This window comes from Hirundo rustica, chromosome 27 (assembly GCF_015227805.2).
Source record: "Hirundo rustica isolate bHirRus1 chromosome 27, bHirRus1.pri.v3, whole genome shotgun sequence".
Classification (NCBI taxonomy): domain Eukaryota; kingdom Metazoa; phylum Chordata; class Aves; order Passeriformes; family Hirundinidae; genus Hirundo; species Hirundo rustica.
This window is the reverse complement of record NC_053476.1, coordinates 1,607,617-1,620,558: the sequence shown is the minus strand read 5'-3', so window position 1 is coordinate 1,620,558 and position 12,942 is coordinate 1,607,617. Positions and strand designations below refer to the sequence as shown.

Here is a 12,942-nt window from a genome sequence, read left to right as displayed (position 1 = left end):
CTCCTCCGCTCCAGCTGAACGAGTGACCTCAGCTGCTCCTCCCATGGCTTCACCTCCACACCCCTCAGCATCTTCAGGTCCCTCCTTTGGACACTCTAATCCCCTCCTATCCCTGTGACACTGTGGTGCCCAGCGCTGCCCCCAGGAGCGGCACAGGCACCGGGGCCAGGCTGGGAACAGCGCTGGGCTCGGCACTCCCACCCCAGCACTGCCCATGATTTCCAGAACCTCCACCCTGAGCTCTGCAAGCAGCCAGCCCTTCAGGAGAGAGCACAGGAGCACGTGCTGCGTCAGAAGAAGGGACCCATTGTCAGGGCTCGGGGAGCACGAGCGGAGCCCGGCCGTCCCTGGAGGGCAGCACCCCTTAAACACAGTTAAGACGTGTGAGCAATGACTTACTGACTTGCCTCTAGGTATGGAATTAAAAGCCAAGGAAGAAGAGGAAAAAGTAATCTAGATAAATGACTTTATTCCCTGAGGTGACATCCAGTCAGAGCATATCCTCGGCGCTGAGCAAGTTTTAACAGAATTGTGAAGAGCCGGCGGAGGGGTACACGGCTCGTCTGCTCTCAGCTACAAGTCTCTTCACTTCAGATCTGAGCACAGCTCACTCAGCTGCACTAAATCCATTTGATGTGAGCAGAGGGGGGCTGGGGGAGCACTGGGATGTCAGGGGAGGATTAGGGCTGCACCCTCAGCCCGTGTCAGCATGAGCACGAGCTTGCTGGCTGGCTCCAGGCATGGGTGCTGCTGCGGGGGAGGGCTCAGAGCTGCATAGTTCTACCCTCTGCAATTATTTTCTTTTAAAGTGCTGAAAGTGGAAAATAAAGAGGAGAGCAGCTGAACAGCCTGACAGATTTATCTTCTTCAGGGAAAGAGCGCATACACCTGCACAGGCACCTTCTTCTTTAAAAAAAAAAAAACAACAGAAAACCTGAGGTGATTGCTATCTGCAATCTTAACATGCTGGGTGGAGAGAAGAAATTCCATGAAAGGTGAGTTAATCCAACCCCTCCCATGGCCAGATGCTCTGAAGTGCAGCTCTGAACAGCCCATGGGCACAGGGGGGATTTAAAGATCTCTGTGGACCAAGACGTGGTGATTTCTTTGTTCTGAAAATTCCCCCTCACTGCAGCTCTTTTCCCAATCAAAGCAGCGCAAAGGCTCCCACCGACAGCAGAGGTGTGCAGAGAAGGGAACCTCCAGGACTGCTCTGGGACCCCAATCCCTCCTCCCAGAGCCATTCCTACCTGTAAGGACATTTCTATCAGCATCAGCAGCTTCTTGATCCCGATCCAGACTGGTTTCCCTTTGACGTTCTGTGCGATCGTGCTGCGCTCCTTGTCTTTGAAGTTACCCAGGAGCTGGGGGGAAATCATTTAAAAAAATCAACATCAGGAGGCTGAGAGTAGGAATAATGGGAGAAAGGAATGGGAAGCTAGGAGCATTTACTAGCTGAGAAGGAAAATTTGTTGCAACGTATCTTAGACAAGGCAAAACAAAGAAAAAAAACCCTTTAATTCCCTAGTTTTTTCTCATTAAAAAAATAGTTTTTTCTCATAAAATCCCTTATCCAACAGTTAGTGCTGTGCTTTTATGCTGCACTCCAGGTCTTCTCCAGGTCAGGGTCAAGCCACAGGAAGTTTCCACAGCTGCTGCAGGAGCGTCTGTGTCTCTCAGGCTTCACCACAGCGACGAGTTTGCCAACGGCACCAAAGATTCGCCTGCTCAGTTTCTTTTAACAGCCCTCAGGACTCACTACAGCTCCCACTGTGGCCCAGAAAAAGGAGACACCGAAGGGAGGAATTTGTAAGGAATTTATAATTCCTCAGCACCAAACACCTTCAGTTGACGCTGTTCCAATTCACCGGAGCTCAGCACCCTCCAGGCACATTCAGCTTAAGCGTCCCTATTATATTCACTCCCCACTTCCATGCCCTTGCAATGCTTCAATCCAGACCACAAACCTCTCCCCAGACCTACCGTTCTGCAACTTTACCTTAACTTAACTCATGAGAAAGCAAAGTGCAAAGCCTCAGAACTGCTGTGCTACGACGTGATGTCAAGCGGGACGGCGTCACCAGACACGGCCACTGCAAAACCCCTCACTCCCGGCAAATTGTTGAGCTTTTCGCCATCCTGGAACTTCTCCTCACCTCTAAAGCCTCCATGAGCTGCTCCCCCGTGGCAATGTTGGGCACGTGGATGGTGGTGCTGAAGGCATTGAGCATCTCCATCTCCTGCAGCACGTCCTTGCGGCTGGTGGTGCCGATGATGAGGAGCTTGCGGCCCTGGGCGGGCAAGGGAGCGAGAGTCAGCGAAGGAGAAACTGGAGAGAACCAGCCTGGGGAAGGTTCAGCTAACTACAAATGGGAAATGGGAAATGGCCATTTAAAAAGCCACTTCCAACAAAATTAATGGGATTAAATCCGTGAGTAATTGAAGTCGTCACGAGCAGCCACAGGAGACCAGGATCGGCTCTCGGAGCAATGCCACCAACAGGGTCCAAGAATTACGGTGCACAAAGCCCCACCACACTCACAGCTCCTTCTGAACCCATCACTGTGAAGAGCTGGATCCTCATTAAATTTAAAAGCCTGAGCAAACTCCCACTCCCAAAAGCAGAATTACAAATGACTTCTCAGGGGAACGGCCTGTCTTTAGGAATCTGCGGGCACAGTGAATTCCCTGCTCCTGCACAGGCAGTTCCCGTGGATTTCCAGCTCAGGCTTTTGAGCAGAGCCTGCTGTGAGTCCCTGAGTTCCTCCTGCAGCTGTGCAGGACAGACCCACCCTAGCAGCCTCCAATTCCCAAACCTGAGTGCACAGAGCAACCCCGAGCCAGCCCAGGCAATAACAGGGTTTATAAATAATAGAGAGAGTCGTGGAAAACATCAGCTGCAAATGCAAATCCGCTGCTGTTTGTTCACCTTGCACAGCCCTTCCCACTGCTGTTTGAGTTTCCCTCTGCAGGGTTTGGCCACTGACCAATACTGGCTGATGGAAGGAGCTGCTGGGATTGTCAGGCAGGATCATCAGTGTCCCACGGGCTGCGAGGGGCCTGGCTGGCCAAGGACACCCCTCTTCTGCTCTGCAAGGAGTTTGGCTGAGGCTCCAGGAGTGAAGGGAAGTGAAGTGAAGTGAAGTGAAGTGAAGTGAAGTGAAGTGAAGTGAAGTGAAGTGAAGTGAAGTGAAGTGAAGTTAAGTCAAGTCAAGTGAAGTCAAGTCAAGTGAATGTCCAGTGCCCACCCAGAGGTGCTGGCACTGCCCAGGTTCCCCAGGGAATGGTCCCAGCCCGAGGCTGCTCCAGGAGCCCTTGGACAGCGCTCCAGGGGTGCACAGGGTGGGGTTGTTGGGGTGTCTGTGCAGGGCCAGGAGCTTCATTTGATAACCCTTGAGGGTCCCTTCCAGCTCAGGATATTCTGTGATTCTGTGCAAGTTCTGTATTTCAACTTCATGATGCAAAACTTCATCATTATACAAACAAAAACCCCTAAAAACTATTCCCAGAATGAATCCTCTAACTGCTTTGCATTCCCTTGACAGAGCATGAAAACCTATTTAGACACTTCTTCCCCAGCACTCACTGAACAGATTCTGCTCCTGCTCCAGGTGTTGGGCACTGAACTGGGTCCTGAACTGGGAATAAGCTCAAGTGCTCGCTCTGAGCTTGGGTTTAGCCCAAGAGAGCAAAAGGAAGGAACATCTGGCAGGGGGAACCAGAGCGTGTCCCAGGTCACCAGTGTCACACAGCTCTGTTGGGGACACTGTGCTGCCCCTCCTGTGTCAATCCCCAGCTGCAGCTCAGGAGGCATCACAGCACCCCTCAGGCACCTCTTTGGAAAAGTGAAAAGGGGGAAAAGCAGCCAATTCCTGAACTGAAAATGCTGCTTTAGAACTGCAGTGGAAGCAGGTAATGGGATGTTTCAACACTCCCTGCAGGTCCCCAGGGAAGGGCAGTGTCCTCAGGGGCAGCAACGCAGCCATTCCATGGTGTTTCTGCCCTGCCCCACAGGTGCTGCTCCCACCACGCCCTGCACGGCCACAGCTTCACAACTGCACAGGACTCGTGTCCTTTTTGATGGTTCAGCAAGGCCAGGAAAGTATTACAGCATTTTACAAGTTGGAGGCAAATCAGGAAGGTCTGGCTGGCAAAGCTGAAAACCCAGCACAGTGAGTGGAGAGGAAGTGAGTGGGGTTTGATCCTCACTCCCACGGGAGCTCAGGAAGCTCCATCAGGTGCCCATTCTCATGGAACCATGGAACTGTGGAATGGTTTGGGTTGGAAGGGACCCTAAGACCATCTTGTTCCACACCCTGCCATGGACAGGGACACCTCCCACGAGAGATTTCCTGCTAAAGCACTGCACAGACCAAGAGGATGAAGTGATTTTCTGCTTTTTGCCTGCACAAAGACAAAAATCCAGCAGCTTTCCACTCCGGCAAGGGTTGGTAACACAGGGTGCAAACCCTGGCCTGGAAGCTGTGTGAGATGAGCCCCAGAGCACCTGAACCACGTCCTGCTGCAGGTGTGGCACACAGAGAGACATCTGCTCCCATTGACAGGGCTCAGAGGGGCCTTCAGGCTGCTGAGGTGCCCCTGGCAGGGCAGCAGAGTGCTCCAGGAGCACTCAGGGATCACCTGCAGAACTGACCGGGAACTCTTCATCTCAGCTCTGCCTGCCTTTGCCTTCCTTTGCTCTGTTCCCTCCCCACCCTGTCCTCAGGGAGCTCCTGCTCCTCCCGTGCTGCTGCTGTGGCTGATGTTGCAGACCCTGTACTCAGCACAGCCCTGCAAGGAGAACCCCTGCTCCCTCAGCCAAGGAATCCTAACCAGCCACACACACGCCAGCTGAGGTACCAGGGCACAGAGGAAGGCAAGGACAAACTCCTGACCAGACCTGAGACCTCCAAACCACCCAACAACCCCTCCTGCAAGTGCTGTACCACCCAGACCCCATCTGCTTCACGAGTGGTTCTCCTAAAAACTTGATTACTGTATGGAACTCTCAAAATCCTCAACAGCTTGGGCGAGGGGCTGTGTCAATAACAGTTTCCCATGAACTGTGAGCATTTTAGAGGGGGGGGAAAAAGCTGCTCAGCTGCACCCAGGCAGTGTCTGTTCCCCAAATATAGCTCCCAGCATGTGTACAGTGCCTGGCACACTGATCAGGCATCAATCAAGGGGACAGCTACCTCAGAGTGGCTGCCCGAGGGATGCTGCCTCACACATTAATGAAGCCTGCGCCTGATTAAAATAAAAATGGAATTCAGCTTGGAGTTTGATCAGGAAAGGCAGCACAGGAATGTCACCAGTGAGGGGAGTTTCACCTCCTGGCACTTCAGGTGTCCACGACTGGTCTCGCTCTCGCCTTTCCTTCTCGGCTGCTGGAGCCCAGGTGAAACATTCCTCCTCCCAGGAAAGCTGCCCACGCTCTGGATCGTGCAGGAAACATTCCCCAAAGGAATGTTCAGTGGGCAGTGCCACACTGAGTCAGCTGCACACACAGAGGGGTCCCTAAAGCCCTGTGAGCACTGAGGAAAACAACTGGCAGCAGCCCCTGTGGGGATTCTGTGGGAACACCAGCTCAATCTCGCTCCGTGTGTGACCACTGGGACAGATTTAGAACGGGAAAAGAGCAAAACAGGATCATCATGCTGCCATGGGAATCCAGGAGTTCCTGTTTCAAATATAACTTCAAATCCACCTGGAGAAGGGAAGAGCCTGGGGACACCTTAAAGCCCCTTCCAGTGCCTAAAGGAGAGCTGGGGAGGGATTTGGGACAAGGGAGAATGGATTCCCACTGCCAGAGGGCAGGGCTGGATGGGAGATGGGGCAGGAATTGTTCCCTGGCAGGGTGGGCAGGCCCTGGCACAGGGTGCCCAGAGCAGCTGTGGCTGCCCCTGGATCCCTGGCAGTGTGTCCTAGGGTAACTATACAGTCGTTTTCCCCCATATTTGTCCCAAACCAAGACACAGTGCCCAAGGCCAGGCTGGACACTGGGGCTTGGAGCAGCCTGGGGCAGTGGGAGGTGTCCCTGCCGTGGCAGGGGTGGCACTGGGTGGGCTGTAAGGACCCTTCCAACCCAAACCATTCCATGTTTCTATGATTCTGTTTACTTGAAGAAGTCAGAGACGGTCAGAAATAGGGAATAACTTCCCTAAAGAGATCCTTGGTCAAAACAGAGAGGTTCATCAAATCATAGGCGGCGTAGAGGAGATGAGGGAGAGACTGCTGCCTGTCATTACAGAAACCAGGGAGCACAAGAAGGAATTATCAAACATCAGATAAACTGAACCAAAGGGCGTTCACTCTCACCAACAGCTCAGCTGGACTCAGGCAAGAAGAGTGCTAAGAATGGAAAGGCTTAACAAGGTTGAAAAGCACCAGGATGAGTTCCCAGAGGGCAGATCCATCAGCAATTTTTAGATATCTCTGTTAAAATCTATTCCCAGGTCCCTGAACCACTGACGTGGTTGGGAGCCTCGCAGAACAGATGGCTACTCTGCAAAAGTGCTTCCGATTTTTAACAGCTCCACCCAAAAAATCCTGATTTTTCCCTGCTTTCCTCAGAAGGAGCCATGCCTTCAGCTCCCTGCCTTTAAACCTGATCCCTGGAAAGCAGCCACAGTGACCCCCAGCTCTGACAGGGCAGGAGTCCCTCGAGCCCCTCAAACTTCCAGGCAACTCAATAAACAAGTGAGAACCCCCAGGAATTCTGGAGGCAGCAGGAAAAGCCATCAAACTGGAAAAGCTGCCCTCACCCAGCTGCTCTGCACTGACCACACCACAGCAGACCCCAGGATTTGTTCTTGTCACAGGACCCCAGAATGGTTCAGGCTGGAAGGGGCCACGGTGCCACCCCCTGCTCCTGCAAGGCCAGCCCAGAGCACACAGCACAGGCTTCCAAATTCCCTTTTTTCATCCCTAATTTCTACACCAGCCATGGTGAAGGCAGTGTGCCGCGTGTTCAGCCCACAGACAATCAGGATTCAAGGCAAACTTCCAAAAATCAGCCACAACACGTGAGTAAATTACCAAGGAAGGAGGAACAGCTTAAGATGATTTGGTGCCAGATTCACAAGCAGGGCAGTTGCAGCCCAGCTCTTCCATCACCAGAGATCAGACACGGGCACAGCCTTAGCCCTGGGTTCATCCTGTCCATTTTTAGGCAAAGTGCCCCAGTTTGGAGCCCAAGATCCCTCTGTGCTGACAGGGGGACAGTGCAGAGCTGTGTGTCCTGCCCTTGTGCCTTTTGGGAGAGGGACGAGCCCAGAGCTGAGCCCTCTGCTGCAGGGATTTTACCTGACTGAAGGATTTTTCTCATGCTCAGAACTGTGGGATTTGAAGAAGCTGTTTGAACCAACTGAATTTTCCAGGATGGATTCCTCAACCACAGCAGCCACTTCCCAACAGGCCCCACACCACTGCCCAGGGGGAGCTAGAACAGGACACAACCAGGCTCTGCTGCAAGCAACTGGAGCCTCAACACATCAGTGGAGCCTCCAGCTACAGAATTTCAGCAAATTTCAGCCAGCCCCAGGCAAGGGGAGCCTGAGCTCTGCTGGAACCAGGCCCTGGTGACACTGAGGCGCCTCTGCCACCCACCAGCTGCTCACTGTGCTCAGGAGCCTTGTAACCTCTATCCTTGTGTTTGGGGTCTTGGGAATTCCTCACGTGCAACGGCAGAAACGCAATTCCCTCGGTTTGTGCACATAAAGGTAACGTCACCGGTGACTGGAATTGCTTCCAACTCACACCAAGAGACGTGGAATCAGGAATGCACCTGGGATTTCATCAACCAAGGAGGTTATTCCCCTGTAACTTCCATCAACTGGCAAAAGCCTCCAGTGTCCCTGCGAGAAAAGGGGCTGGGGGCTCTGGGATCAGTGGGAGGGCAGCCCCAGGAGAGGATGTCCCTTGGAGGGAAGGGGCTGGGGGCTCTGGGAGCAGTGAAAGGACAGCCCCAGGAGTGAATCCCACTGTGCAAGTGGGGCTGGAGGCTCTGGGAGCAATGGAAGAACATCCCCAGGAGTGGTTCTCCCTTCAAGAAGGGCTGGGGGTTCTGGGAGCAGTGAAAGGACAGCCCCAGGAGTGAATCCCACTGTGCAAGAGGGGCTGGGGGCACTGGGAGCAGTGGGAGGGCAGCCCCAGGAGGGGGTGTCCCTTGGAGGGAAGGGGCTGGGGGCTCTGGGAGCAGTGGGAGGGCAGCCCCAGGAGGGGGTGTCCCTTGGAGGGCACCTTGCTCAGGCACACATTCCCTGGCCCTGCCCAGCTCCGGCTCCGCTGCCCAGCCGATTGTTGGGAAGCAGCAGGGAGGCACGTGTGAACCTGGCTGGGGCTGGGGAGCGCCTCCAGGCCCCGTGTGACTCTGCATGTCGATGAAGCAGCCCCGGCTTTGGGAGCTGCTGCTGCTCAGTTCTCAGGGAAGTCCTTTTCTGCGGCTCGGCTCCCCGCTGAGCCGGCCCTTTTCAGCCTTTCCATCCCCCAGTCCCTGCTCCTGCACAGCACAGGCAAACTCGATTGAATTAAAGACCCAAGAGAGAACACGGTTTATTTTCTCCTCTTCAAGGCGTTTCAGAAAAGATTTTTAATTGGTTGAAAAAAAAAAAAAAAAAAAAAGATGCTGAACAAAATGCAATGGTTTTCAACCCTCTTGAAGCAGCGGTAACAGATAGCACCATTTACCACCGCTGACTGGAACCACAAGCAGGAGCCGTGGCTGGCAATTTAAAGCAAGGTCTCAAGTTAATTTAAAGTCTAAAGTGTTTACTCTCAAAAGAAAACCAGAAACCTTCAAGTGTTTGCCCTTCCCACACCACGTTCCAGTAAATCCACCCTCCCTCGGAAGAGCTGGGAGGCAGCTCTGCGGCGCCAACTCAACAGAGACACGCACCTCGATGCATAATTAATAACATTTCATCCCAGAAACGCTTCTCTTCCACACCGAGCCCGCAGTGACTGCAGGGAGCTGCCTGCACATCAAGAATATCCCTGCAAGTGATGTGACACCCCGGGGAATTCATAATCTGGGCCACAGCACAGGGAGCACACAGGGAACGGCTTCCCCCTGCCAGAGGGCAGGAGCAGAGAGGTACTGGAAGGGAATTCTTCCCCCTGAGGGTGGGGAGGCCCTGGAATGGAATTCCCAGAGAAGTCGGGGCTGTCCCTGGATCCCTGGCAGTGCCCAAGGCCAGGCTGGACGGGGTCTGGAGCAGCCTGGGGCAGGGGAAGGTGTCCCTGCCATGGCAGGGCTGGGATGGGCTGCGAGGTCCCTCCCAACCCAAACCATTCCATGATTCTTGAAATCAGCTCAGTATTTCAGGCCTCCCCCACGAGTGGAGCACTGAAGCAAAGGGGAGCAGGTATTGTCTCGCCAGCATCCTGCCAAGAATCTCTCTCAGCACAGAACATCCCCTTTTTACAAGGAATGATGCTAAACCACGATCCCAGTCCCACAGACCCCATGCAGGTCAGTGCCACTGATGCTGCTCGTGCACTCAGAGCCTGTATTTGCACCTCAGATTACAGCAACCCCCTGAGATCAGCCACTCCTTCCAAAGAAACTGCTCCTCCAGGGAATTTGTAATCTCAGAGGGGACTTGGAAGGTGTTGATTAACCCTCAGGATTGTGCCCATCATGAGTTCCTCACCTGAGTTCAAAACCCCCAAAGACTCTCCCAAATCCAACCTTTTTCACAGTAAATCCTCACAGCAGAAAAGGCCTTTTCCTGCCCAGCTCTATTTTTTTACACACAGCTTTGGGTTTTTAAATGCCCAAGGTCCCCACATGCCACGGCTGTCCCAGGGAACTCACTACAAACACACCAGGAAGAACCCAGTCCCCAGAACCGCCAGAGCAGGGCAGCCCAAAGGGCCCAGCTCACCCCAGGCCCTGATTCCCACAAAGCCAACACTGGACACTTAGGAAAAAAAAAAAAAGAAAAAAATAAAAAGAATCCCACATGATCAATCAACCAGTGACACTTCCTCAGCAAGCTCACTCTCTACCCTCCAACAATTTATGGCTTAAGTCACCGTAATATTGGCTGTCAAGGCAGAGTCTCCCAGCCCCCAGGGCGTTTCAAACCCTGCTGAGCACAAATCTCTGCAACAAGTGCAAACTTGGCAAATATCTGTGAGCTGCAGCCCGTGTCCTGCTCCTGGGAGCCCCAGGTGCCACCCAAAGGACAGCAGCACACATTCAGGGTGCAACGGGCAAATGGAGGATTTCATACTTCATGCTCCTTTGAAAACTGAACCGAGCCAAGTTCCATTTTCCCTGCTGATCTGTGGGAAGAGCCGTGTCCAGGCTGCAATAGGTCAGTGAGTGCAGGAGCTGATGTGAGCAGCAATGGCAGCGCTGCTCCTCACAGGCAGCTGCTCTGTTCCAAGCATGTGATGAAACTTGGATGCTGTTGTGTTACAGACTTCACGTGGCCTAGAAAGCTCACTGGGGAAATCTTTGTTCTCCCAGGCTGACAGTCACACGGGGAACTCAGGGCCTGTGGCATTACAATTCAGTTCAAAGTCCTGGATTTGAAAGGTCTTTTCACCGAACTCTCTAATGAAAACAACGCTCACGCACACGCTCCTGCGCCAGGATATTAAACGTGACAAAAAAACTGACTTCACCCAGACTGCGCTGCGCTGCTTTTCCCTGACACCAGCTTTCAAGGTGCTCCTGTCAGGATGTTATTTATTCATGCAGATAACACTCACACGCAGAGAAGAGACGCAGTGAGCGACAGGAAAATGGCAAACGGGGAAGGAGCGCCTGCCTGCCTGTCTCAGCCGGCACGAGCCGCAGAACCCGCAGCACTTGGGATGTTCTCCAATCTCATCGAGCCACAGAGTGCAAACAGACAGGATCAGCACGACAGACAAGACCTTAAGCCTCCCTCAGTCACTGTAATTAACACCTGATCATTTCAAGTTAAGAACAAATTAAACCCCTGACAGCCGCAATCGCAGATTACGCAGGAATTGATTTATAAATAGGGAGGGAGCACGTGGCTGAGGCAGGGGTGCATCAGGCCTGAGCAGCTCCTCAGAGGGCAGGCAGCTGGCACAATTCAGCTCTACATGGTGAAGGTTAAACTGGGCTCCTTAGTCAGTATTTTCAGGACTAGCTGCAGAAGGTTCAGCCCTCAGTAATCAGCTATTTCAAGATGAATCCCTCGTGGTTATCCTAGAAATGTCCAAGTGAATGGAGAGCAGCAGGCCGGGATTACCATGGCTGACTCGGACAAAAGCATTAACGCCCCTGGCAGCTCTCAGGCAGACACAAAGCTCCCACTGCCCCAGTCCCTGCAGGAACAGGGCATCCCTGCCTTACCTGAGGGGGAGCTTTCTTCAGCAGCACCAGAAGGGCTTGCAAGACCAGATTGGAGAAGCGAGGTCCAATTGGGACATAATCTGAAAGGAAAAACGCATTTTGATGCCCACGGAGCAGCTGCACATTTAAGCTACTTCACTGTATCAGAACCAGCTCAATGCTCCTGAAGTAAATGGTTGCAGATAATTTCCAGTTCCATCAGTATTTCTGCAGCAGCCAGCACAGCTCTCCCTCCTCCTGACTCACCTAAAAGTCGCTCGATGTCGTCCACAACAACACAGCTGAGCTGGGACTTGTAGGCATCATCAAAGATCTGAAAAACAGCGAAATATCTCAGTGTTAAACCTCAGCCACAGGACTACGACAGCCACAGCTGGGCCTGCTGGTGTGGGTTCAGCTGAACACAGCAGCACTGAGAGGAATCATGTGAGAATGAAGCAGGTAGGTAACGAGAGATCAGGCTCCCTGCAGGCAATAAAACACTGCCATCTCCACAAATTCGGTTTATTTATTCATTTACACCCCACCCTTGGCAACAAGCAGCTGCCCTGAGGTTCAGTGCAAGCCAGGGAGAAACCAGCACTACTCCTCTGACTTTGGAGCTGGGGTAACACTGGTAATTTAACACACACACAAATGTAAATGTAAAACCTGCCCCACTGTAACACAGCTGTGAGGCTTTTCTCCTCAGGCTGGATCCTGGGTACTCTCCAGAACAGCAGCCTGCAGGGGGAAGGGCCTGACCCAGGTGTGATCTCAGCCCCAGCCACCGCCCCTGGAGCAGCACAGAGTGTCCTGCACAGCCCCGGCTGTGAGCAGGAGGCAGCACTAAGGACAGCAGCACTGCTGCACCCTGCCTCCAGCAAACCCTGATCCCAGTGAATCCAAAGGCTCCTCTTGGAATCCGAGTCACAAACTGGACTTTCACTGCTTCTCCTAAGAACCTTCCTTCCCTTACAAACTCCACAACCCTGCACCAATCAATCAGAGCAACACATGCTCCATCCAGTACCATTCATCTGAAGAGTAAGGGCTGGGCTGCTTCAGGAAAGGAAAATGTTCAGCTCATTCACATTCCCCAGCTCCCCAGGGTGTTAAAGCTCCTGTTTAACTAAAGACCCCACCTCAGAACCAGTTCTAGTCCCACCCAGGCAGGATCTGTTCCCCCCAAGTGCAGCCCCAAGCCCTTCCTGCCTCCCCTTCACAGGCAGAGCTCCAGACCTGCTCATCCCAGATCTGTTCTGCTGCACTGTTTGCCAGGATCACAGAGCAGAACAGAGCCTTGAAGCCTTCCCCGAGTCACTCAGTGCCACAAAAACATTGTGACAAGAGCCTGGAGGGACAGGACACAGGGAATGGCTTCCACTGCCAGAGGGCAGGGCTGGATGGGATATGAGGAAGGAATTGTTCCCTGTGAGGGTGGGCAGGGCCTGGCACAGGGTGCCCAGAGCAGCTGTGGCTGCCCCTGGATCCCTGGCAGTGCCCAAGGCCAGGCTGGAGCAGCCTGGGGCAGTGGGAGGTGTCCCTGCCACGGCAGGGGTGGCACTGGGTGGGCTTTAAAATCCCTTCCAACCCAAACCATTCTGCAATTCTGTGATGCATTC

At 53.3% G+C, this 12,942-nt stretch overlaps 1 protein-coding gene across 2 annotated transcripts in view; it reads right to left on the bottom strand.

Moving 5' to 3' along the window:
* Positions 1–12,942, bottom strand: part of NSF (N-ethylmaleimide sensitive factor, vesicle fusing ATPase) — an 82,022-nt gene that overhangs the window by 10,848 nt on the left and 58,232 nt on the right. For both annotated transcript variants that reach the window (XM_040087128.2, XM_040087127.2), the window contains exons 16-19: positions 11,585–11,651; positions 11,339–11,418; positions 2,157–2,291; positions 1,251–1,364 (exon numbers count right to left, since the gene is read on the bottom strand). In XM_040087128.2, coding sequence (XP_039943062.1) covers positions 1,251–1,364; positions 2,157–2,291; positions 11,339–11,418; positions 11,585–11,651 — 396 coding nt within the window. The remainder of the gene's footprint in view (positions 1–1,250; positions 1,365–2,156; positions 2,292–11,338; positions 11,419–11,584; positions 11,652–12,942) is intronic.